Raw genomic sequence first — 26,920 nt, 5'->3', positions numbered from 1 at the left:
ACTTTCCTTTCCTTCTAGCGCAGTGATGGCGAACCTTTTAGGAACCGAGTCCTCAAACTGCAACCCCAAACCCATTGATTTTATCGCAAAGTGTCAACACGGCAATTTAACCTGCGTATCTCATTTTTCCTGTGTTTTCACGTTTCTTCTTTATGACTGCTGTTGTAATAAATAATACTTCATAAAAGTTATTGCATTACATTCCTCATTAAATTTTATTTCCATTGATACATGATTTTATGGTTTTTTTCTAAAAAAAAATGTTTAGGGTACTCTCATTTTGACTCAAGAAAATCACCACCGGGAGAAAAAAAATACAGTTCAAATCTGGGAAAATAAATACAGTGAATTTCTTCTCCCGTTAAATTCACAAAATGTTTAGGGGTATGCGTCCCCACAGAAAAAAAGCAGAAGAATTACAGACAGGGTTCTGTCTTGGGCCCGGTCTTATTCAACATCTTTATCAACGACTTGGATGATGGACTCAAGGGCATCCTGATCAAATTTGCAGATGACACCAAACTGGGAGGGGTGGCTAACACCCTAGAGGACAGGATCACACTTCAAAACGACCTTGACAGATTAGAGAACTGGGCCAAAACAAACAAGATGAATTTTAACAGGGAGAAATGTAAAGTATTGCACTTGGGCAAAAAAAAATGAGAGGCACAAATACAAGATGGGTGACACCTGGCTTGAGAGCAGTTCATGTGAAAAGGATCTAGGAGTCTTGGTTGACCACAAACTTGACATGAGCCAACAGTGTGACGCGGCAGCTAAAAAAGCCAATGCAATTCTGGGCTGCATCAATAGGAGTATAGCATCTAGATCAAGGGAAGTAATAGTGCCACTGTATTCTGCTCTGGTCAGACCTCACCTGGAGTACTGTGTCCAGTTCTGGGCACCACAGTTCAAGAAGGACACTGACAAACTGGAACGTGTCCAGAGGAGGGCAACCAAAATGGTCAAAGGCCTGGAAACGATGCCTTATGAGGAACGGCTAAGGGAGCTGGGCATGTTTAGCCTGGAGAAGAGGAGGTTAAGGGGTGATATGATAGCCATGTTCAAATATATAAAAGGATGTCACATAGAGGAGGGAGAAAGGTTGATTTCTGCTGCTCCAGAGAAGCGGACACGGAGCAATGGATCCAAACTACAAGAAAGAAGATTCCGCCTAAACATTAGGAAGAACTTCCTGACAGTAAGAGCTGTTCGACAGTGGAATTTGCTGCCAAGGAGTGTGGTGGAGTCTCCTTCTTTGGAGGTCTTTAAGCAGAGGCTTGACAACCATATGTCAGGAGTGCTCTGATGGTGTTTCCTGCTTGGCAGGGGGTTGGACTCGATGGCCCTTGTGGTCTCTTCCAACTCTATGATTCTATGATTCTATGAAAACGCACTGCATAAGCAGCTGTGCACTCTTCTCATGCTCAGGTTGTACCATGTCAGTGGCAAATCGATTGAATTGTTCATCATGAGCCGAAATCGCGTTCCAGCATGCCACTGCTAAGTCCATATAAACCATGATTTGTGTTTGCCATGAACTGTCCCTCACATTGATAATAATAATAATAATAATAATAATAATAATAATAATAATAATAATAAATTTATACCCCGCCCTCCCCAGCCAAGACCGGGCTCAGGGCGGCTAACACCAAATATAAAACAGTTGATTGATATGCAACTTAAAATACAACATTAAAATGCAGCCTCATTTCAGCAGAAACTCAAAAACTTTTTCTGGGATGAAAACGTCAAATCTTCACCAAGGCCAACTATCCAGTCTGGTCCTACATGGGCCAGAAAAAAGCCAGGGAAGTCCCCAAGTAGGAGTTCCCTCACAGAAGGAAAAAGGAAAAAAGAAAGAGAGAGAGGGGATCTAGTTGATTCCAAGCCAAAGGCCAGGCAGAACAACTCTGTCTTACAGGCCCTGCGGAAAGAAATCAGATCCTGCAGGGCCCTGGTCTCATGAGACAGAGTGTTCCACCAGGCCGGAGCCAGCGCTGAAAAGGCCCTGGCTCTGGTTGAGGCTAATCTGACTTTATTATTGTTGGTGTTTTAATAGCTGAGTGAGCATTTCGTACTGGTCTCTTTTTGTGCTGTTTTCACAATGTTTTATGCTGTGTTTTCACGACATTTCTGCCAAGATTGTTTGATTGACTTGATGTTATCAGCCGCTCAGAGGATTTGGCCCAGGAGCGTCCAGAAACTGCATCCTCTTGGGCGAACCCCAGAGCTGAGCACGGCACAGAGTTCTGCATCTGCAATGGGACATCAGGATGCGGCCGGGAGCGAGTCCCTCTCAGCACAGAAGAGGGGTGGTCCAGGGCCCGCTCCCTCTGGAAACCCCCAAAAGGAGACCTCTCCAAACTCTGCTCTCCTCCCCAGAACTGAACTGCTTGGAGAGCCTGGCGCTCGGCCTCCTGCCTGGGGTGGGCAGGCTCTGGCTGGCAGGCACCTCTGCCTTCCTGCCTGGTGTGGGCAGGCTCTGGCTGGCAGGCACCTCTGCCTTCCTGCCTGGTGTGGGCAGGCTCTGGCTGGCAGGTGCCCCTGCCTTTCTGCCTGGGGTGGGCAGGCTCTGGCTGGCAGGCGCCTCTGCCTTCCTGCCTGGTGTGGACAGGCTCTGGCTGGCAGGTGCCTCTGCCTTCCTGCCTGGGGTGGGCAGGCTCTGGCTGGCAGGCGCCTCTGCCTTCCCGCCTGCTGTGGGCAGGCTCTGGCTGGCAGGTGCCTCTGCCTTCCTGCCTGGTGTGGGCAGGCTCTGGCTGGCAGGCGCCTCTCCGTTCCTGCTTGGTGTGGGCAGGTTCTGGCTGGCAGGCGCCTCTGCGTTCCTGCTTGGTGTGGGCAGGCTCTGGCTGGCAGGTGCCTCTGCCTTCCTGCCTCGTGTGGGCAGGCTCTGGCTGGCAGGCGCCTCTGCGTTCCTGCCTGGGGTGGGCAGGCTCTGGCTGGCAGGCGCCTCTTCCCGGCACGCGCTCTCTCCTTCCCTGACCTTCCTCCGGGGGAGTCTGGCAAAAAGCTCTGGCTCTCAGCCCCGGGGCTCCTTCCTCCTCTGGGTAGCAGGAGCATATGGGGGGTCTTTGCACCCCTGACCCTCTCCTCCCTGACTTGGGGTCCCCCCCCTGCATGAGTAGATCAGGCCCCCCAGGCCCCCTCCCCTGCTGCAGCCCTGGGACCCCCACCAGATCCCAGAGAGAGAGGAGACTCACCAGATCCCAGCAGGGGGCAGCGAGGCAGCCCTTGCAGGAGAGACACCAAAGCAGGGAAGGGCTGGGGAGGGAGGGGCCTTGGCTCTGGAGAAGCTGCCCCCCCTTGCTTCCTGTTCTCTCTAGTAAGGCAGCTCGGTTCCCTTTAACCCTTGCAATGCCAAGTCCACCCACGCCTGTAGCCAGGCAGAACCTCAGATTTCCATGATTTTCTGTTATTTGCGATGGCTGTAGAGGGCCAGCTGCCCCCCTGGCGAGGCCACTGCCCGCCTCTCCTCTTGGCTGGGCCCTGAGCACCTCCCTGCCTTGGCCTGCAGCCCCATCTTCTCGCAGGCTTCCTTCCCCTCGGCTGCCCCGCCTAGGCCAGCCTGGAGGAGGAGGAGGAGGAGGCAGGCTTCCTTCCCCTCGGCTGCCCCGCCTAGGCGAGCCCGGAGGAGGAGGAGGAGCTCGCCTTCCTCAGAGCAGCCTGCCAGCGGAGACACAGGCCGGCCGGAGGATTGGCCGCCTTTCTCGGGCTATTTCGGAGCGCTTTGGCCCAAGCTGCCTCTCAACTGCCGGATCAGCGGAAGCAGCCGCCTCCTCGCCCTCCCAGCCAATGGGCAGCCGAGCTTCCCGCAGTCCGCAGTCGCCTGCCCAATCAGCAGACACGCCCGTCCCGCCCAAAAGCAGGGAGAATTCAGCGGGAGCCAGAAAAGGTCCTCTCACACACGGGAAAGCAGATGGTTGACCTGAAGGTCTCAGGATTAAACGCGGTTCTGCAGGCACAGCTTCCCTCCAATTCAGTTGCTGCACTTCAGGGAGATGTTCAGGTTTCCAGAATAGGTGGTGAGAGGCTGGACTCTCTTTCTGCGGCTTCTCTCTCATCCCCTCAGTTATGAGGGGTCTTTCCATGAGGTACTTTTGACACAGCCCAGCTTCCTTCTCAGCGAGGGGCCACTTTTCTCTTAGCACTCCCACTCCTGAGGTATTTTCCTTTGTATGCCAGACCCAGGGGATCCTCTCAGCCCTTGCCACGGACTTGGGAATCTCCTTTTCCTAGCAGATCTCTCTCCTCCTGACTGGAAGGAGACCCCAGAAGAAGAGGAGAGTCTTCCCACAGCTTCTCCCTCCAGCTTCACTCCCATCTGAATACTCCCTTCAGACCCTCAACATGGTCTCCCCATCTCAGCTGTGAGGCTCCTTCCTCTGGCTCCATAGATATTCTCCTCAGAGCGGAGGATCCACTCAGATCAGAGCCACCTCTCCCTCCCTCCCTCCCTCTCCTCATCCCCATCTTTTCTCGATCATCCCTCTCTGGCCCCTCCCTGGCAGGACCCTCTCCTCCCTGACTTGGGGTCCCCCCCTGCAGGAGCAGATCAGGCCCCCCAGCATCCTCCCCTGCTGCAGCCCTGGGACCCCCACCAGATCCCAGAGGGAGAGGAGACTCACCAGATCCCAGGAGGGGAGAGCGAGGCAGCCCTTGCAGGAGAGACACCCAAGCAAGAAAAGGACTGGGGAGGGAGGGGCCTTGGCTCTGGAGGACCTGCCCCCCCTTCCTGTCCTCTCTAGGAAGGCAGCTCAGTTCCCTTTAACCCTTTCCAAGCCGAGTCCGTCCCCCCCCCCCCCGCTCAGCCCTCTCTCGCTTGGCAGAACCTCAGATTTTTATTATTTTTTATGCATTTAGGGGGGCAACTGCCCCCCTGGCTACGCCAATGCCCAGATATCCTTTTGGGGGTGAGGCTCTTGGGAAAAGGGCTTTGCCGGAGGCAAGGAAGCTCCTCCTAGAATTCAGGAGTGGAGAGATAGGAGGGGATCCCAGGGTCATCTAGTCCAACCCCCAGCAATGCAAGAATCTCCGCTAAAGCATCCATGGCAGATGCCCGTCCGATCTCTGCTGAGAAACCTCCAAGGAAGGAGAGTCCACCACCTCCCAAGGGAGACCTTTCCCCTGCCCAACTGCTCTTAGATGTCCCTCAAGGCAGCGGGTCCTGAGTTCTAGCCCTGCTGAAACAATCACACTGGCTGCCAAGGAGGAACCCAGCGAAGTTCATAATAAATAAATCCTATTCTCATCATAAATGAGTAATACCTTTTAATGCTAATTAAAGCATTTCCTTTCCAGAAATGCTTAATTGCTAATTCATTGGACTGAAAATGGATGGTTGCTGTTATTATGTTTAGGGAAGCTTTTAATATTTGATGGACTATTGTATTTTAATACAGTGGTACCTCAGGTTAAGAACTTAATTCGTTCTGGAGGTCCATTCTTAACCTGAAACTGTTCTTAACCTGAAGCACCACTTTAGCTAATGGGGCTTCCTGCTGCCACTGCACCGCCGGAGCAGGATTTCTGTTCTCATCCTGAAGCAAAGTTTTTAACTTGAGGTACTATTTCTGGGTTAGCTGAGTCTGTAACCTGAAGCGTCTGTAACCCGAGGTACCACTGTATTTTGCTGGAAGCCACCCAGAGTGGCTGGGAAAACCCAGCCAGATGGGCGGGGTATAAATAATAAGTTGTTGTTGTTGTTGTTGTTGTTGTTTAAATTGACCAGGTGAGTGTTCTCCTTTCAAAAGAGGCAGGTGGAATCTTCACAGTTGCTAATAGCATAGTGGTGAAAGGTTAGTGAAATATGGGGAGCCCTAGAGCATCTGCTTGGCATGCAGAATGTCCCAGGGTCAACCCCTGACATCTCCTGCAAGGGCCGGACGAAATCCCTGCCTGAAACTCTGGGGAGCTGCTGCCAGTCATTGTAGGCCAGGGGTCCTCAAACTATGTCCCGCGGGCCGAATCCAGCCCATCAGGGTCGTGAATCTGGCCTTCACGGTCATTTCAGAACCCGCCACGTGTCCGAGGCTGAAAGCATCTCACCGTCCGGTCAGTCAGTCCCTGTGTTGCGCTGAGGTAAACCGCCCGACCCAGTGGTGCCGACTTGAATAAAATATTGGTGGGGGGCCAGGTAAGGCCCACCTTGCACTATCAATCACATGATGCATGCACACCATTTAATGGCAATGACTATAATGGCAGCAACTTTTTAAAAAAGTAATATTTTGCGCCCGTAGTTCAATTTCTCAGCAGCTCCCCTTGCCCCAGAGAACACTCCTGGCATTCCATCTCCTCTACCTGTGGGATTGTTCAGCAGTGGGGAAAGTGACCTCTTCACACCGGATATCCATTTGGTATGGCCCTTTCCAGGTTTGTCTTTCCTTTTTTCTTTTTTTAAAAATTATTTTTATTGAGATTATCAGTTAAACAGAAAACACAAAACAAACCAGAACAAGCCATCAAAAACTAAAACAAACACTCTTAACAATCATTCTTTGGTACCATCATCTTATGAACATTGCGTTGGATCACGCCTCGACTTCCTTCCTATCCCGTTGCGGTTTTCTTGGTATACTTCTACTCTTACAGTTTCTATTCCAATTATGTACACGTCACAAGGTTTATGTTAAGCCTACTGTAGTTTTTAAATTTCTACAATTACTTTCAATATATGTCACAAATTTACTCCATTCTTCAATAAACTTTGTACCTTCTTGGTGTCTAATTTTATGTGTCATTCTTGCTAATTCTGCGTATTCAAATAATTTTACTTGCCAATCCATAACCGTAGGGATCTCTGCTGATTTCCATTTTTGAGCTATTAATACCGTGGCCGCCACCGTCGCATATTGAAACAATCTGTGATCTTCCTTTTTAATTTCGTCACCTATTATTCCTAACAAAAATGCCTCTGGTTTTTTTGAAAAAGTATATCTGAAAATTTTCTTTAATTCGTTATATATAAGCTCCCAATTTTTTTTCATTTCCTCACAAGCCCACCACATATGGTAAAGGTGTCGGGATTCAAGCCAAAATCCAGAGCCTCCAGCTCAGCTCTTAGTCCAGAGGAATTTGGCCACCCTCAAGGTGCCCGGCTTGAATCCTTGACCTCCCCTGCCAGCGTCTGCCGGCAAGATCAAAGGAGGTCTCTTCGGCGATTCTCCTCAACGTGAAGGAGAACACACCACCACTCCTCCCACTCCTCTCCCAGGGAGGGGGAAAGAGACAGACAGAAATATATCTACATGTCTTTATTCCTGTCTTTCACCAGTACAGAGAAACATGTCTGCACACTCTGCTTCCCACTGCAGAGAGAGAATAAACTCCTCCCATGTACTTCCAGTACAGGGTCATGTGCTGCTCTGAGGTAACATCCGGCTCTCAGAGCACTTTACAAACAGTCCCAGTTTCCCACGGGACAATCCAATAACATCCAGATCCTGTTTACCATTCCAGCCACCTGGAGCTCGCTTCTGCATTGCTCCTTTTTCGTAACATCCTCCCCCAAAAGAATCAATGCGTGTTGCGGCAAGCAAAGCGTGATCCAGAGAAGAAAACAAACAGTTGTTATACACATAACACTCCCCTGTTGTTTCAGTTCCACCCTTGGAACTCCCCGCCACTGGTTTCCCCAGTGTACCTCTCTGGTTGTCTGGTTTCCAAGGAATGAGTGCATCTGCATTACCTTGGCTAGCAACTCTCTGTTGTGTCTTTGTCTCTGACTTAGACACGGCTCCAACCTGTCCTCGGTTGTTTACAACAGCAACACATGCAACAGCTAAGTTAGCAAACTCTTTTGAGTACCTCTTGGGTGGTTGACCCTTTGTAACTCTCTCAGACCTACGTATGAGGTGCTGATCCTCTCTGCTCACTGGTCCAGTCTCAGGACTCTTTGGAGAACTAGTTCCAATGGTAAACAGTGGTTCATCCTTCAGTGGTGAAGGCCTATCAATTGTGTGAGACTTCCTCTCAATGACTGTGACAACTGAGCTCTCCGAGCTATCAGTGTCATCACTTTCTGTACAGCTGAAATCAGTGAAATCATCATCATCTGAATCGTCATCAGTGGGAAAAGTGTGTACTATCACTCTCTCCTGTTCAGGAGCACTCTCTAGAAATTTTGTGAGAATCACCTGACCAGATTCAGACAAAATTACTCTGTAGAGACCCTTTTCATACCCCACAAAAATGCCTCTGGCATTCTTTACTCCACCTGGAGCTTCTGTTCTCACATGAGACCCAAAAACCTTGAAATGGGCAACAGAAGGTTTTCTGTGGAACAGTTTCTCAAAAGGAGAACTTCCCAACTCTTTTGAAACCTTTCTCACTTTCGTATAACAGTACGACATTAGAGACTCGGCCCAGTACTCATGTGGCAGATGTGAACTTAGCAATTGCGCTTCCATCCCCTTTTGCAATTCTCTGTTCACCCGTACACAGACACCCCTGTTCCACGCTTCCGCTGAAACAGAAACCTTGTGTCTTATTCCCTTCTTCTGCAGGAACCTCTGGAAATCCTGTAAAAGAAAAATCTGCTTCTTGTCTGTGAATAGACAATCAATGTTAGCATCATGCATACTCTTAACTTTGTCACAAAACTCCTGAAACCTCTCCAAGGCTTCCTTTGGCTTTCTCAACATATAAACCCAGACATAGTTAGAGAAATGATCCACACACACAAGATAATATCTTGCATTGCCTCTAGATGGTTCTAGAGGACCAATCACATCAGCATACACCCGCTGAAATGCTCTGTTGACTCCGGTCTTCTTCTTGCTCACACCTGCAAGAGAAACTAGGTTAGACACAGATGAATTACATTCCATGTAATCACTTTGTGCAAAAGTCAACAAATAAAGTCCATCCTTCTCCCTGGCTGAAAGAAATAACTCTCCATCTTTGTAGATCTCGCAGCTCTCAGCATCGTAGGACAGTTTCAGTCCTTTCTTTGCAATCTGCGAAACACTCAGCAGATTGAACTTCAATTCAGGAACCAAGTAAACATTGTTTATTGTCAAGTCCAGACTCTTAAGATAGACAGTCCCCACGCCGGCCGCTTCCAGCTCCTGACCATTGGCCTGTGTCACAGTGAAGCTTTGCTTCTTAAACGATGAAAAGAGTTCTTTGTGTGGAGACATATGAACCGTCGCTGCAGTGTCGATAATAAACGCGTTCCCAACATCTGGCGTGGTTCCTTTCACCATCAAAGCCTTTGCAGGTTCCACCATAGGCTTGGTACGACCTTTGCCTGACGCCTCAGGCTTTGCTGAGCGGCCCTTCGCTCCTTTTGGCTGACGTGGCTTCTTACAGCTCCGCTGAAGATGCCCAGCCTGTCCACAAGTGTAACACTGCACAGCATTCAAAGCTACAGCATCTTTTCCAGTAGCCCCATCTGCGAGGGAATTAGAACTCCGTTCCTCCCTCCCCCTGTCCTTTACTTCCAGTGCAGCATGCCGGCTGTGTTCATCTAGAACTACGGCACTCCGGGGCACTCCCCCCTTCTTGGCATCCATGCTGAATCCAAGGGTCAGCTTTACACACAATCTCAAGCCAGCTTTCACTTTTCAAGCCAGTAAAACTCCAAAAGTCTTTGTTTACTGCTTCACTGGCAGGCAAACTGTTGGGCTGTTTTCAAAAACCTTGCCCAGCTGCGCAGATACACTTTCGATTTCCCAGGCTCTTTTTAGGCCACTCAGTAACTGGCAGACGTTGCCTAGCAACCTGCTCAGGACGGAACTCCTTATCTAAACCACAGGAATTCCTGGTATGCAAGCTTGCTCTTTCAGAGCTGTTTATCTTAAAATGCAGCTCTTTCTTGTGAACCAGAGAATTAAACCTTTCTGCGTTCATTCTCTCTTGCCCAAAATGCAGCATACCTTTTCCGTTGCCTTGAAACACACTCCTCTCGGTGTCCAGCTGTCTGTTTCAGCTTCTGGCTGCAGGCAGACGCTTTTCTTTATCTCCTTAGGTGCAGAGGATGGCAACGATTCATCGACCTCTCACCTCTCATGCAGATTCTCATAGATCAGATATCCATCGGTCTGCTACCAGATGTCGGGATTCAAGCCAAAATCCAGAGCCTCCAGCTCAGCTCTTAGTCCAGAGGAATTTGGCCACCCTCAAGGTGCCCGGCTTGAATCCTTGACCTCCCCTGCCAGTGTCTGCCGGCAAGATCAAAGGAGGTCTCTTCGGCGATTCTCCTCAACGTGAAGGAGAACACACCACCACTCCTCCCACTCCTCTCCCAGGGAGGGGGAAAGAGACAGACAGAAATATATCTACATGTCTTTATTCCTGTCTTTCACCAGTACAGAGAAACATGTCTGCACACTCTGCTTCCCACTGCAGAGAGAGAATAAACTCCTCCCATGTACTTCCAGTACAGGGTCATGTGCTGCTCTGAGGTAACATCCGGCTCTCAGAGCACTTTACAAACAGTCCCAGTTTCCCACGGGACAATCCAATAACATCCAGATCCTGTTTACCATTCCAGCCACCTGGAGCTCGCTTCTGCATTGCTCCTTTTTCGTAACAAAAGGTCCCCATCCTTCTGCTTACATTTCCAGCATGCCTTGTTTCCAATTTTATACATTTTTCCTAATTTTACTGGTGTGATGTACCATCGGTACATCTTTTTCTCCAGGTTTTCCCTTAATGTGACGCATGCCGTGAACTTCATTCCTTTATTCCATAGCCTCACCCACTTGTTGTACTCTATGTTATATCCAAAATCAATTGCCCATTTTACCATCACCTCCTTTATCAACTCATCTTTTGTATCCCATTCTAACAAAAAATTATACATCTTAGATAAAAGTTTGGTTTTGCCTTCTAGAATTTCTATCTGATATTTAGATTATTTCTCATTCATCCCCAATTTTTTATCTTCATTCCAAAGTGCATTTATCTGGTGGTATTTTAGCCAACCTGTCAATCTATCTTTCAATTCCTCATAAGTTCTAATCTTCCAACCTTTTTCTGTTTTTACCAATAAATCTTCATATGTTAACCTTTCCCCCTCCATGTTCAATTTTTTTATTGTTAAAATATCTACCGGAGATAACCACCAGGGGGTGTTTCTTTCTAGAAGTTTTTTGTTTTTCTCCCAAACTTCGTACAGGGCTCCTCTAAAAATATGATTTGAAAAACCTTTGTGAACCTTTTCTTTGTTGAGCCACAAGTAAGCATGCCAGCCATATCTATTATTAAAGCCTTCTAAGTCCAACAAGTCTGAATTTTCTAAAACAATCCACTCTTTAAGCCAACATAAACAGGAAGCTTCATAATATAATCTTAGATTTGGCACGGAAAAGCCGCCTCTTTCTCTCCGGTCCGTAAGTAGTTGGTATTTAATTCTCGGCCTCTTTCCCTGCCATATGAATTTTGAAAGATTTTTTTGCCATTCCTTAAATATCGAAGGCCCCCTGATTATCGGAATAGTCTGAAATAGGAACAAAATTTTCGGGAGAATATTCATCTTGATTGCTGCCATTCTTCCAGACCATGAAAGCTTTAACCTATTCCATATATCCAAATCCTTTTTAATCTCTTTCCATGTAGGTATATAATTATCACTGATTAAATTGATATTTTTCGATGTCAACCAGATACCTAGATATTTTACTTTTTTAAACGACTTTAATTCCATATTTTTGTTCTAATTACTCTCTTAAATTACTATCCATATTTTTAACCAGCATTTTAGTCTTTATTTTGTTTAATTTGAAACCTGATAATTTGCCGAATTCCTCTAATTGTTCCAAAACCTTACCAATGCTTGTTTGTGGTTCTTCTAAGGATAACACCAAGTCGTCCGCATATGCCTTCAACTTGTACTCCTTGGTACCAATTTTAACCCCCCATATCTCTGGCGTAGTTCTCATCCTGTTTGCTATTACCTCTAACACCATTATGAATAGTAAAGGGGATAGAGGGCAGCCTTGTCTTGTTCCCTTCATAATATTAAATGAAGCTGTCAAATTATTGTTAACAATCAATTTAGCTGTTTGATTAGAGTAAATCGCTTTTATGCCTTTCATGAAAGTGCCCTCTATCCCCATTGTCTCCATGCTCTTTAACAGAAACTGCCATGATACGTTATCAAATGCTTTTTTGGCATCTATAAATATTAGGGCCGCCAGTATTTCATTTTTGACTTCCAAATATTCTATAATATTTATGATATGCCTGATGTTGTCCTTAAGTTGTCTATTTGGGAGAAATCCAGCTTGGTCTTTATGTATAAAATCCTTTAAACAAATTTTAAGTCTGTTTGCCAGTATTTCTGCAAAAATTTTATAATCATTGTTTAACAATGAAATAGGTCTGTAGTTTTTTATATTCAGTCTATCAGTGTCTGGTTTAGGAATCAGGGTTATATGTGCTTCCTTCCAGGCACCTGGTATATTCCCTCCTTGCAAAATGTTGTTCATCACATCACATAACACCGGAGCCAGTTGGTCCACCAAGGTTTTATAATATTTGGCCGGTAATCCGTCCGGGCCTGGGGCTTTACCTAATTTCATATTTTTTATCGCTTCTTGTATTTCTTTTTCGTAATTGGTTTATTCAATTGTGCCATTTCTTCTTCTGTTATGTATTTTCCTTTGTAATCTTCTAAATATTTTCCTATTTTGTTTGTTTCTTCATTTTCTCTTTTATATAGTTTTTCATAATATTTATGGAATGATCTGTTTATTTCATTCGAATCTTCTATTTGACGTCCTTCAACTTTTATCTTACTTATTACACTTTGTTTTTGTCTTTTCCATAACTGCCATGCCAAAATTTTCCTGTTCTGTTGGCTGATTCAAAAAATCTCTGCTTCATTGATTTTATTTTCCATTCTACCTCCTGATTTACCAGCATTGAATATTGGGTTTGTAACATTTTAATTACTTGTTTATTCTGCTCGTCTTTGGGTTTTATCATTAAATTCTTCTCACATTCTCTAAATTGCGTTAGAATATCTTCTTTCTTCTTTTCTCTTAATTTTCTTCTATAGCTGTTTTGCTGTATTAGGTGACCCCTCATGACGGCTTTGCTTGCGTCCCAGACTATGTCAATATTAATATCATTATTTAAATTCCATTTAAGATATTCTTTCAGGGTGTCTTTAGCTTTTTCAATTACTTCGGAGTTCTCAAAAAGATTTTCATTCATCCTCCATCTATATATACTTTGCACTTTACCTTTTATTTCTAAGACTATGGGGTTATGGTCTGATAGAGTTCTTGGCTGTATTTCACATTCTTGGAGTTAGGTACCTTGAGGTCCAGACCTGATCTATTCTCGCCCAACTCTGGTGAGGTTCCAAAAAGAATGTAAATTGCTTTGTACTTGGATGTTTATCTCTCCAAACATCTATTAAGTCCAGATTTTCCACCAAATTGAACAAGGACCTTGGTAATTTCCCTTGATTACCTTTCTTCTTCTTTGTTAGCCTGTCCAATTCTGACTGTACCACTCCATTGAAATCTCCTAATAAAATTATTTTTTAATCCTCTATTTCAATCAATCTCTCTTCCAATTTCCTATAAAACTCTGCCTTATTTGTATTTGGCGTGTAAATGGCAACCACATTAAGTTTTTCACCCTGATGATTGATTTGTACCCCCAATATTCTCCCTTCCTCATCCTTACAAATTAATTTAAATTAATTTTTCTTTAACATAGAGTACCACCCCTCTTTTTTTACTCACATCAGAATTAATAAATTCCACCCCTAACCTTTTATTTTTCAAAATATATTTGTGCTTTTTGGCAATATGAGTTTCTTGTAAACAAATTATGTCGAGTTTTTTTCTTCAATACATTTTCAATTTTATTTCTCTTAGATTTCTCGTTTAAACCATTCACATTCCAGGTTATTAATTTCAACGTCATTACTATTTAACCGAATTAACCGTAGTAACAAATTAAAATTAAATTTGAGTGGTTTTGTCACCTATGTCCTCCTCTTCTCCCACTTCTCTTTCTTCTGTTTCCTCCTCCTCTTCTTCTTTTCCTCTTCTTTCTTTCTCTTCCTCTCTCTCCCTTTTCCTTCTTCTCTTCTCTAAATCTGAATCCCTTTCTCCAAATTTATCCTCTACCTTTCCAAGCTCCTTCTCGTATCTCCTTGAAAATTTCCTCACCTCTTGAATGTCCGTCAACCTGAATCTTTTATTTTTGTAATAAAAGGAGATCCCTTCCGGGAACTCCCACCTGTGTTGTATACCATTTCTTTTCAAAACACCCACTAGTTGTTTATAGCCATCTCTCTTACGTAAAAATCTGGTAGGAATTTCTTTGAAGATAACTATCGGCCTGCCATCAATTATCAACTTTTTTTGGTAACTCGTTTTCAGTATCGCATTCCTCATATCTAACAAGTTAAATATCACTAGACAATCTCCTGGTAGTTTCTTTGATTTAGCTTGTAAAGATCTTACTTTTATTCTAAATGCATTTTCCACTGTATATTCAACTTCTTCTTCTTTCATGTCCAGCCATCTTGCCAGCTGTTTGATCATTTTAACTTTGATGTTCTCATTCATCTCTTCTCCTACTCCTCTAAATTTCAAATTCATTTGCTTCTGCCTCATCTCCAACATGGCTAGACTGTCCCATACTCAGTCCTGACTTTTATTCAGGTCTCCTAACTCTTCTTTAATCTTATCTGTCTCTCTCTTGTTCTCCTTCACTTCCTTTTGGATTCTTTTAGTTGACTCTTTTATTGTCTTTGATCTAACTGTCAAGTCTTTGATTTTGTTTGAGAGTTCTCCTACTGCCCCTTCTATTTTTTATCTAGCATTTCCTACACTTCTCCTAACTTCTTCTCCATATGTTGTTCACTTTGCTTAAATTCTTCCTTTATCTTCAACCACAAAATGTCCAAATCTTTAATTTCTTCTTGTTGGGATATTTTCCTTTCCCCCAGTGTTCCCCCTATCTTTTTGCCATTCTTTCCTGCCATTTTAAATCAATTTTCAAAATCTTTCAAAAAATTTCAAAATTTCTTGAAATTTTTCATAATTTTTGTAATGCAATACTCAATGTCACCCCTAGGGGGCGTACAATCCCCCTCTAATGCCTTTTATATATGAAAGAAACCTATTGTCTATTATACCACAAGATGTCTCTCTTCAACCTCTTTCCCCAACACAATATTCATATACTTTTTTCTCAATTTCCTTAAATATCTCCACCAATTAACCAATTCCTGTTATTAAGCAAATTGATACAGGTCAATACAGATTAATACACCTGCATTAACACATTTTTGGTAACCAGCAAATCAGTTAATCAAATAAATCAAATAAATCAATTTCAGAACTCTCACTCCAATTAATACAATTAATAATTTTCAACAATAGGGGTTTAAAAGGTCTACTTTAGTTAATTCGCTTATAACTGATTTAGCTGAAATCCTCTTTTAGCCCCGTTTTCTTATCTTTTGAAGTTTTAATTCAGTTAAGCAATAATTTTAAGCCACACGGGAAGCAGAGAGAGAGACATTCCATTACACAACAAAAGACAAGCTAGTTAAAGCATCAATGACACACTGGTCAATAGATATAGGACACAATACAAGCCCAAGCCTCTGCAAGAAACTCTGGAAAAGAGATTTGAAATTTACCGTGTGTTATTCTCTGAAAGAGAACTATTTGAAAACAATTCATAGATGGCATTTAACTCTGAGCAGGTTGGCTAAGATGTGTAAAGTTGAATCAGATATGTGTTGGAAATGTAAAGAAATAGGAGGAACTTTTTACATATGTGGTGGGCATGTAGAAAGGTAAAATAATACTGGGAAATGATTTAGGATGAGTTGAAAAAAATGCTTTTCTTCTCATGAGTTGAAAAAAATGTTTTTCTCATGACCTTTGTGCGTTATTTATTTTTATTTTTTAAGAGGGCAAATTGAAAAAGAAATTGTATGGCAAGTTGCAGAGGAATAAAAACTTGCATTGGGGAAAAAAAAGAAAAGAAAACCGGGGGTGGCCTCCTCCCATATAATATGGGGGGGGGGCAAAGACCCCTAGGCCTTTAAGAGTTAGTGCCTATTCGTACACCCACAGGCCTCAGGACAGTTACAACATAAAAACACAAAACACCACATGTTAAAAGGGCATTAGATGTCAATCAGCCAAAGGCCTAGTTAAAAACGTGCGGATTTGACTGGCTCCTAAAGCTGTATAATGGTTTCTACGACCTTTGTATGGATTCTTTTATGGGAAGTGAGTTTGAAGCTATCAGTGAAGCTTTTTCCACATTCCAAACACTGATAGGGTTTCTCCCCTGTATGAATTCTCTGATGGGAAGAAAGATGCGAGCTCTTCCTGAAGCTCTTTCCACATTCCCCACACTGATAGGGTTTCTCCCCTGTATGAATTCTCTGATGGGAAGTGAGACTGCTGCTGTGACTAAAGCTCTTTCCACATTCCACACACTGATAGGGTTTCTCCCCTGTATGAATTCTTTGATGGGAAATGAGACTGTGGTTGTGAGTGAAGCTCTTTCCACATTCCACACACTGATAGGGTTTCTCCCCTGTATGAATTCTTTGATGGGAAGTGAGAGAGGAGCTATGAGTGAAGCCTTTTCCACATTCCACACACTGATAGGGATTTTCCCCTGTATGAATTGTTTGATGGGAAGTGAGACTGTAGCTGTGACTGAAACTCATTCCACATTCCACACACTGATAGGGTTTCTCCCCTGTATGAATTCTTTGATGGGAAGTGAGATTGCTGCTGTGATTAAAGCTCTTTCCACATTCCACACACTGATAGGGTTTCTCCTCTGTATGAATTCTTTGATGGGAAGAGAGAGAGGAGCTATGAGTGAAGCTCTTTCCACATTCCACACACTGATATGGTTTCTCCCCTGTATGAATTCTTTGATGGAAAGTGAGACTGGCGCTCTGACTGAAACACTTTCCACATTCCACACACTGATAGGGTTTCTCCCCTGTATGAATTCTTTGATGGGAAGAGAGATGGGCTCTCTGACTGAATCTCTTTCCACATTCCACACACTGATATGCTTTCTTCCCAATGGGATTTCTTTGATGGTAAGTGGAATAGGAACTTTTCCCACATTCAAGATATTTATTCAGCTTCTCCATTGTGGGGATTTTGTCATGGTCACCCTTGTTCTTGATTTCCAGTCCATCTACAATGAAATGGATTAGAGACTCAGGGAGAAATTAATGAAGAATGCTTGTTAACTCTGGTAATAGAGGAATAACACAAGTGGGTTAGATGGATGGTTTTCTGAAGGGTTGGGTGCATTAATTAACGGGGATCAACTGACATCCTTAGGGGAACCTGTGATTCGATAAGCCTGGCTCTTCTCTCGAATGGATTTTGTTTGGCTCCATCATGGCATCCCCCCGTTTCCAATGTCAGTCTTCTCTTTGGACAACCAAAGACTGACCGGAGGAAAAACAAAAAGTGAAAACCTGACAGAAGCTACTTCAACTTCCCTAACAAATCTGAAGTTTACAGTTAAAATGGCCTGGGGAGTTCAGGCCAGACTGATCCTTGTTTAGAAGCTGCAATACTGTAATCCCAGGAGTCCTAAGGGGGCATTGTTGAGTTCTGTGAAAATATATGAGGTTCATCACAGAGAGCTGTTTTGAATTTGAAAACAGATATTCTGATTGCAAAGAGATCCTTACCAAGAGTGGCCACGATCCCATGATTCTCCTCCATGACATCTTTATGCAGAGCTCTCTGGTTAGGATCCAGCAACTCCCACTCCTCATCTGTGAAACGAACAGCAACATCTTCAAAGCATACTGGACCCTAAAAGAAGAAGGGAAATGTTCTCCTATGAGACAATAATATTGTTCACCACCACGTCCTGATCTACGACATTGTTCTGCTTCTTGAACTCTGTCCCCACAAGGCAGCTTCCCCTGACCTGATCTGGTTCCACAGCCGCTGCTTCCATTCTCTCCCCAAGGAAAGATGGATGAAGAGGTCTTGCGAGCATCATTCTGTCACCTGCAAGAGGAAAAAGGTAAGGGGGAGGCACAGAGTGCCTGCTTCTCTCACAGGTGAATCAGTGCATCTCAAACTACACAGGCGCCTTTGAGAAAGTCTCGCCTGCTGAGCGCATTTGGATGTTTGGGTGCATTTCAGATGTTGGTTGTGAAAAAAAATATCTCCCCTCCTCTGGGCTCTTGGTCCCACTATCTCCCCCAACAAAAGATGAAAAGAACCCTCAGATGATTTGGAAAACCAAGAGAATGAGACCAGTGGAGAAAACCCACCTTCCTTCTTACCCAGCTGCCTCTCTCTGGTGTCCAACGGAGGCCTCTCTGCCTCACAGGAATCCAGGTCCATTTCTGCAAAGAGAACCTTTCCCTGAAAAAGAAACAAGGATTCAAAACAGAGAATGACGAGAAGGATTATAAAATGAATGTCAGGGCCAAAAACCTGAAGGGTGTTAGATCTCATTCCATGGATGCTTTGCAGAAAAAGGATGGGCCATCAGTAGAGCATGATGGGATGTTTTCCATCCTGTTTGGAGCCCCTTGGGAGTATCCAGAGGAAAGTCTCTCTCACCTGCCTTCTCTCCTCTGCCTGACTCAGGAGGAAACCTTCGGCCAGGGCCACCGCCTGGGAACTGGTCTCCGCTCCACAGTCCCTCACCCAGCTCTCCATCTCCGGTGGAAGGACAGCCAGGAACTGCTCCAAGATCACCAGGTCCAGCATCTCAGCTTTCGTGTGCCTTTCTGGCTTCAGCCACTGACGGTCAAGGTGGTAGAGTCGGCTGCAAACCTCTCGGGGTCCTTTGGCCTCCTGGCAGCAGAACTGCCTCACCTGCTGGCTCTGCCCCTCTGAGCGGAGGGTGTCCTCCTCACCCAGGATCTTCTGCACAGAGTTTTCCCAGAACCCCCCACTGCTCCCAGTTTGGTTGGCATGGCCTCTTCCAGGGCCAGCTGAGTCTCGCTCATCCATCTGTGCTCTCAGAAAGCCTCTGAGAGATCAGAAGGTACCCTTTGGTCTTCTGCCAAGTTCTGTCTGTCGTAGTGAAAAGCTTTAGGAAATCCTACAAAGCAAATACATTGTTCTTCTATAAAGTTTATACACCTTCCTTTCTCTCTTCCCCCCTTTAGCACCCAAGAATTCTGCAAAATCCCTTTGTCAATAAATACAGTATGGGGCGGTGTGACATTTCAGATTCTTTTGGCAGCAATAACAAAATTGTCAGGAAACCAGACAAAGAGGCAGAAGAGTCTATCAGCACCAACAATAGTAACGTAAAACCTCAGGGGAAAAATGTTAATCCACCAACTTTCTCAAACTTGCAGTGAGAACATCCATGGCTGGGAATGTTCTCTGATGTTTTGGTATGCCCTGACTGCCAAGAATTTGCCTGGGCCGAGGACACAGTTTTTGTGAGAGGCAGAGCAGCATAAAGGAGTGAAACAGGGTGTATATATTTATATTTTGAAATTTTGTAGATGTGTTAAATGGGCCATTTTTGTGATCTGGAAGGAAGTGGGTGAAATCTAAGAGGAGTCAGTCAGTGAATAAAATTCTCAGGCTCCTTTAAGACCAGATGCACTCAGTCCATGTTCTCTGCTTATGGTGATGTTTTATTCTCTGGGCTTCGTCTGACTTACATGTGAAACCCATTTCCAGATTGTTTTATTTAATGCTTTGACGTGTTGCAAACTGCTAAGAATTTTTTTCTTTAAAACATAAAGCAGTATAGGAATGAAATAATGATGATAATGAATTGCATTTTTCTTACCTTTTAGGATAATTAAACAGGCTGTGTCTGCTACTCACCAAGAAGTTGGTCATGCTAAATCTGCCAGGTCAAATCCTAGGTCAATCCCAATGGCACAGGCAATAAAAACAAGGGAGAGTGATTTGCACATTGCACTTTTCGTTGCAGGACTTCCATTGTAGCCTTATTGGAGTTCACCGATTGGGTCTGCGTTGCTCCGGGACAGGAGGAAGGAAGTCAAAATGACACCGAGTTGGTTCAAAGAAAGAGTTTATTCTGCTCTCCGGATAGCAGAAGGCACTTGCGTGATTAGTCCACAGCAAGTCCAAAGAAATGACAAGTTTCATGCAGTATATATATCTTCCAGACACCCTCTCCCTCCTTCCAACCACGTCAGCTTATGTATGCAGGTTGACATCACATACGTTCCTGCTCTGGTACTCTCAACCATAAAAGGATCTTCCTTCCTCTACTTCTGACCATAAAAGGATCTTCCTCTTCCTCCTCTGGGGAAGAGGCAATAATCTCCGGGAACACGGTCTGGCGTTTGTTCCCGGACCTGGGTTTGTGTGTCAGAGTGTGTCCAGGACGTAAGATAAAGCACATACGTGTCTTCTCTCTGTTCTGTTCTACTACTGGTACAGTGAAGGCCATAGTTGCCGTCACAACTGATAAAGGAGAGGGCTCTGAGCACTTGTCTATACAGCTGGGCTTTTGTTTATGCATTGAGCTCAGAGCTCGAGTTAATGGATTTTAGCTAAGGAAAAATAGGGATTTTGGTGCAGTTTCAAACTGCCTGCACAGTCAGTTTTGGGTTTGGGAAACCCATTCTTTCATTCCCTCCTCTTCTTTTGGACAGCCTTACGGCTCGTCCCAAGGCACTGGCTGGTATTCTCATGTCAGTGCTATAATCTGGGGCCGAATCATTCATGACATCATTTTACGCATCACATTTTGCAAGCATTGCATTAAGCAGGGTATACAGGAGCAGAAAAGAAGCAAGATTAGCAAGGGGCCTATTAACATCCTCTAAGTCCTCTAAGCCACCCACGGCTCAGAAGCCACTCAGTCAACCAAGACATGTCCCATCCGTTCCAGGTTGGGACAGGTACATGGGCTACTTTCTCTATTTCTGCTGCCAGGTGTCGAATAGCTTCACCATGGTCAGAGATGTTAAAGCAACAGGCTCCCTCTGTCAAATTTAACGCAGCCCAAAATCCGGCGGAACCCAAAATCGGGGCCGTAACTGAGGGCTCATTCCAAGGCACAGGGAGGAGGGGTACTCCTCCCAAAGCAACTGTAGGTCACAGAGTGCGAGAGGTTTTGGGTGCAGACCGTGCAGTTGGTTCGGTTTTGCAGAATAGGCTTCCATTTCTGCGTGTTGCGGGCACCCCATTCTCTCCCATAGGTGGTAGTGTAACCAGGTTAAGAGTCTCAGTAATTCACAGCTGCAACTGCGGGTGCATTGGCAGTATAAGTCAGCTGCTAGGCGCTTCATCATCTCTGCTTGGGATAGAAAAATAAGTTCCTTTCATGTCCACCAATGCTGGCACAGCATGAGGAGTGACGCACGTAGTTTCTTGTCCAAAGGTGAACCTGTCAGTTCTCTTTTAGTCAGAGTGGCAGTCGCCACTACTGTTCGCATGCAGGGAGGCAAACCTTGTTCCGTAGTGGTAAAATTTTCAGACAAATAGGCTATGGGTTGGTCATCATCAGGGTCTAAAAATTACCTTGATAAAATTACCTTGATAAAAACATATTTCGCCATGTGCAAATGGCTTTAGATACCTACTAGGTCCACAAATCACCATATAGCATGTATTCAACACACACACAAAAACGACAATTTGAGCCCAACAAAGAACTGCTGGACATCCAAAGGGCCCCATTACCCCATTAATGCCTTCTGCTCCTTCAGCCAATTCCCCCATCCCTGTACTCTGCTGCCCTCAGGACCAAAGGCGCTACACCCACTTTATCGCTATATGATCTTATATGCTGAAGCTCCCTTTTGTCCACTTCACCTCCTTTTCTTAAGTCCTTTCTAAATTATTCAATCCCAACATCATTTTTTCCCCTTCTCATCCCCTCTCTCTCTCTCTCTCTCTTTGTTTGTGTGTGACACTGACACAAAGATGAAGTACATTAACAAGGTAACACAGGTGGTGATCTGGCATCTGAAATCATTTACACAAACAGAAAGCTTAAAAACACATTAAAAAAAACATGTACCAGATGGTAGCGAGCGGATGGAAGCTACAAGGACTGAGCACCGGAGTAGACGTCTTTGCTGATAAGCTACGAGCAATGAAACCCCTCAAGGTATGGTGATTTTGTGGCTGAGAGAGTGAACGCGAATTGAAGCATTCTTCGGTTCACACCGAACTAATAAGGTCTGCTGCTCAAGCCTGCCAAGTCCAGTTGCTAAGCAACGAGACGTGAGTACTTTGAGCTACTTTTCTGAGATAGTTAGCCTCAAAAGCATACAAAGAAAAGTAAAGAGGGAAAAACAAGCCATCGTGAGATCGAGGCTTGGACTGAAAAAGGGGCTTTCCAAGCTGCTAGGCTGGAAAGAGCTGTTGGAAATTCCAGTGTTTCTGTGTTATCTCACAGACTCTTGGAGGGATTTTCCAAAGCAGCCAGGGCTTTTGCTGCCAGGTGCAAAGCAGTAAACAGCCCAAGAGACTTTTGGAGTTTTTCAGCTCGTGACTGAGAGCTGAGGCTTGGATTCTAAATGGATACCAAGAGAGGGGGAGGCTTACCTTACCCACCTCCACTGACTAATGACAGTTATTCCTCATGGTCAGTAAAGATGAAGGCCCTGCTCCAGAATCAGAGGATTTTTGGAGTGATTGATAATCCCATCCCTGCTGCGCCAACGCCAGCATGGAATTCACAGAATGTGAGAGCCAGGACGGCCATTATTCTGTGTGTCTCAGATGAGCAACTTGTTCATATCGCTGATCAGGAACACGCACGCGAAATTTGGTTTATATTGCAGAGAATCCACCAAAGAGATGCTGGTGGTACAGCGTTGCTGCATTTTGAAAAGATAGATAGATAGATAGATAGATAGATTCTTTATTGTCATTACACACGTGCAACATTGCACAAGTGCAACGAAATTGGATGCCATCCCTTAAAAACAACAAAAGCAAAACAACAACAACAACCAACAAACCACATTCCAGCCACACCCACACCCATCAATCTCCCAGGTCACACTATCGAGTTACAGCATTCAAAAGGGCCACAGCTCTCGGGTAAAAACTGTTTTTCAGTCTATTTGTCCTTGACTTGATGTTTCTATATCTCCTGCCAGAAGGCAGTAGTGCAAACAGACTGTATCCCGGGTGAGATGAATCCTGCAGGATGTTGTTTGCTTTCCTAAGACAACGGGAACCGTACAATTCTTCCAAAGATGGGAGAGGTTGACCAATAATCCTTTGTGCTGTGGTTATGACCTTCTGGAGCACCTTCCTCTCCCTAGCTGTACAACTGGAGAACCAAGCACAAATACAGTATGTAAGAATGCTCTCTATGGAGCCTCGGTAGAAGGACACCAGCAGTCTCTCACTCAGATTGTTCTTCTTTAAAAGTCTGAGGAAATAAATTCTCTGCTGGGCCTTCTTCACCAGAGCAGTGGTATTTGCGCTCCAAGCTCACAAATATGAGGCTAGCGCCTGATGCAGATGTGCAAGCGCATTTGACAGAGATGAAATTCTTACGCCAGCAGATGGCGCAACGCAATTTCCCTCTACAGGAAGAGATATTCTGTTTTATGATTATTAACAGCCTAAGTCAGACTTACAAAACTGTTGCAAGTCAACTGGGTTCTCTACCTGCCACCGATCTTACGGTGGAGAGAATTTGTTCCGTGGTTCTCAATGAGAGAGACCGCCTTGCTGCAATAGATGTCGCTGACAGGGGGAGCAAAGCTTGGAGATCTAGCGCCCCCACTGCTATTGCTAGTGAAGAACAGGCTGTAGCTTTGAACATTGTTCGTTGTTACAATTGTGGACAGACTGGGCATCTTCAGCGCAACTATAAGAAGCCACGTCAGCAGAAAGGAGCTAAGGGGAGCTCTACAAAGCCTGAAGAGTCAGGCAAAAGTCGTACCAAGTCCCAGGTGAAACCTGCAAAGGCATTGCTGTCAACAAAAGCCGCATTTTCAACGGAAAACGCTTTTGTTCTTAACACTGGAGCTACGCAACACATGACATCACACCGAGAACTGTTTTCTACGTTTGAGAAGCAAAGCTTCACTGTGAAACAGGCCAACGGTCAAGAGATCTAGGCAACCGGGTTTGGAACTGTTTATCTGGAGAGTCTGAACTTGACAATTAACAATGTGTACTTGGTTCCTGATTTGAAGTTCAATCTGCTGAGTGTTTCGCAGATCACAAAGAAAGGACTGGTCTTGTCCTATGATAAGGAAAGCTGCAAAATCTTCAAAGATGGAGAGCTGTATCTTTCTGCCAGAGAGAAAGATGGACTGTATCTGTTATCATTTGAGGAATCTGATTACAATATGTCTATTGCATGTGATTCTAACATAATTTCTCTTGCAGGTGTGTCGAAAAATGTCCATCTAGAGGCAATGCAAGATATTATCTTGTGTGTGTGGATCATTTCTCGCATTATGTATGGATATTCATTTTGCAGAATCCCAAGGAAGCCTTAGAAAGGTTTCAAGAGTTTTGTGATAAAATTAAGAGTGTTCATGATGCTAACATTGATTATCTTTTCACAGATGAAAAGCCAGTTTTTCTTTTACAGGATTTTCAGGATTTCCTGGAAAAGCAAGGGATACAACATAAGGTAGCTGTTTCTGCAGGTGCATGGAAGAAAAGTGTTTGTGTAAAAGTGAACAGAGAATTGCAAAATGGCATGAAGGTGCTGAGTTCACATTTGCCACATGAGTTTTGGGCTGAATCTTTATTGTGTTATTGTTACTCTTGGTTGAGAAAGGTTTCAAAAGATATGGAATGTTCTCCTTTTGAAAGGCTATTCCACAGAAAACCTTCTGTAGGACATTTTAAGGTTTTTGGCTCTCATGTCAAGACTGAAGCTCCAGGTGGAGAAAAGAATGCCAGAGGCATTTTTGTGGGTTATGAAAAGGGTCTCTACAGAGTAATTTTGTCTGAATCTGGTCAGGTGATTCTCACAAAATTTCTAGAAAGTGCTCCTGAACAGGAGAGAGTAATTGTTCACACATTTCCCACTGAGGACAATTCAGATGATGGTGGTGATTTTTCTGATTACAGTGGTACTGAGAGTGACACAGATAGCTCAAAGAGCTCTGTTGACACAGTCATTGAGAGGAAATCTCACACAATGGATAGACCTTCACAGGTTAAAGATGAACCACTGTTTACCATTGGAACTGGTTCTCCAAAGAGTCCCGAGAATGAACCAGTCAGCAAAGAGGATCAGCACCTCATACGCAGGTCTGAGAGAGTTACAAAGGGCGTACCACCCAAGAGGTATTCCAAAGAGTTTGCTAACTCAGCTGTTGCATGTGTTACTATTGTTGACAACTCAAGACAGGTTACAGGTGTGTCTAAGTCAGAGACAAAGACACAACAGGGAGTTGCTAAGCGTAACACTACATTCCCTAGCCAAGGTAATGCAGAAGCACTCATTCCTTGGAAAGCAGACAACCAGAGAGGTACACTGGGGAAACCAGTGGCGGGTAGTTCCAAGGGTGGAACTGAAACAACAGGGGATTGTTGTATGTATAACAACTGTTTGTTTCTTCTCTGGATCAAGCTTTGTTCGCAGCTCACATTGATTCATATGGGGGAGTATGTTACAATATGGATGCAATGCAGCTGCAAACTGCTAGCTTGAAAACATCACATGATGGGAACATTGGGACTGTCTGTGGGAAACAGTGGGACAGTCAATTCACAGGGCAATGCACCGGAATTTGCTCAGAGTGTAATTTGAGACCTTCCTCTTGCTCTTGTACAGGAAGTCTTTGTCACTTGTTTGTCGATGCTTGAAGAGAGCAGACATGATTTTTGTAATGCTGAAGAGTCAGAAATAAAGCCATGTAAAAACGTTTCTGACCATCTCTTTCCCCTGCCGGGGGAGCAGGAAAGAGTGGGTGTGCTCTTCCCACGCTGGGGAGGGTCGCCTATCAAGGTCTGCCTGGAGTGCCGGGAAGTGGGCAGCCAGAGTAGATCATTGGAACTCAAGCCAGGGGCCTGGGAGAGTTGCCAGCTTCTCCCAATAGAGGCTTGAATTCCAACCCATAGCCTATTTGTCTGAAAATTTTACCACTACGGAACAAGGTTTGCCTCCCTGCATGCGAACAGTAGTGGCAACTGCCACTCTGACTAAAAGAGAACTGACAGGTTCACCTTTGGACAAGAAACCATGTGCGTCACTCCTCATGCTGTGCCAGCATTGTTGGACATGAAAGGAACTTATTTTTCTATCCCAAGCAGAGATGATGAAGCGCCTGGCAGCTGACTTATACTGTCCATACACCGGCGGTTGCAGCTGCGAATTACTGAGACTCTTAACCTGGTCACACTACCACCTATGGGAGAGGATGAGCCTCCAACACCTGACTGCATATATTCCAGCAGGCCTGATTTGAAGGATGAAGCAAATCCCAGGCAGTATCAGATTGGACTGCTACGATTGATCTACACCAACCCCTTCGACTCACCATCTCCTGGTGCCCTACAGACGCCGCCTCACGCTTCTCCTCACCGCATCGGCTCGGCCCCACCCACCAGACAACCACCCTGTTGGAAGCTGGCATCTCTACGCACGGCATCTCTACGCATGGAAAAAGGAGAATCCAGCGTGGACTAAAAGAGGACATTTTCTTTTCTTTCCCTTTGAATATGTAGCTTTGTATATTGCTTTGTGGGAGGTACCCCAGGTATTAGAAGAAGGAAGGTATTATTAGGACTTCCGGTTAGCGCCAGCGCTTAATGGCGGATCTCACCCGGAGCTCCGGGAGAGGTCTGCTTCGTAGGTTCGGGTCCTGTCAGCTACGGCGGAGCGGGGACCCTTAAAAATCACAGGCGCGTTGCCTGTGAACCGGAGACTCGGCGGGCACCTTTGCGCCCCCCTGACGCTGTGAAATAGCCTTTTTAAAGGCTGCGGATCAGCGGAGGGGGTGAGGAGCGGTGCTGAGAGTCGTTTTCACCCAGCCTGCGAGGCG

General features: G+C 44.9%; 1 protein-coding gene across 17 annotated transcripts in view; it reads right to left on the bottom strand.

Annotated features, from left to right (window-relative positions):
• The window catches only part of LOC128412033 (zinc finger protein 420-like), a 317,641-nt gene that overhangs the window by 10,287 nt on the left and 280,434 nt on the right, over window positions 1-26,920 (bottom strand). For 5 of the 17 annotated variants that reach the window (XM_053384834.1, XM_053384826.1, XM_053384835.1 and 2 more), the window contains one exon: window positions 17,669-17,795. The exons of 2 other annotated variants lie outside the window; for them this stretch is intronic. In XM_053384834.1, coding sequence (XP_053240809.1) covers window positions 17,669-17,795 — 127 coding nt within the window. Of the gene's footprint in view, window positions 1-17,668; window positions 17,796-17,913; window positions 18,070-18,185; window positions 18,230-18,265; window positions 18,360-18,560; window positions 19,048-19,755; window positions 19,942-26,920 lie in introns of those variants that run through there. 10 more of the 17 variants (XM_053384829.1, XM_053384832.1, XM_053384831.1 and 7 more) reach the window with 6 other exon arrangements.

Source organism: Podarcis raffonei, chromosome 4 (genome assembly GCF_027172205.1).
Source record: "Podarcis raffonei isolate rPodRaf1 chromosome 4, rPodRaf1.pri, whole genome shotgun sequence".
Classification (NCBI taxonomy): Eukaryota; Metazoa; Chordata; class Lepidosauria; order Squamata; family Lacertidae; genus Podarcis; species Podarcis raffonei.
The sequence above is the reverse complement of the archived record's forward strand: the minus strand, read 5'-3'. Positions and strand labels throughout refer to the sequence as shown.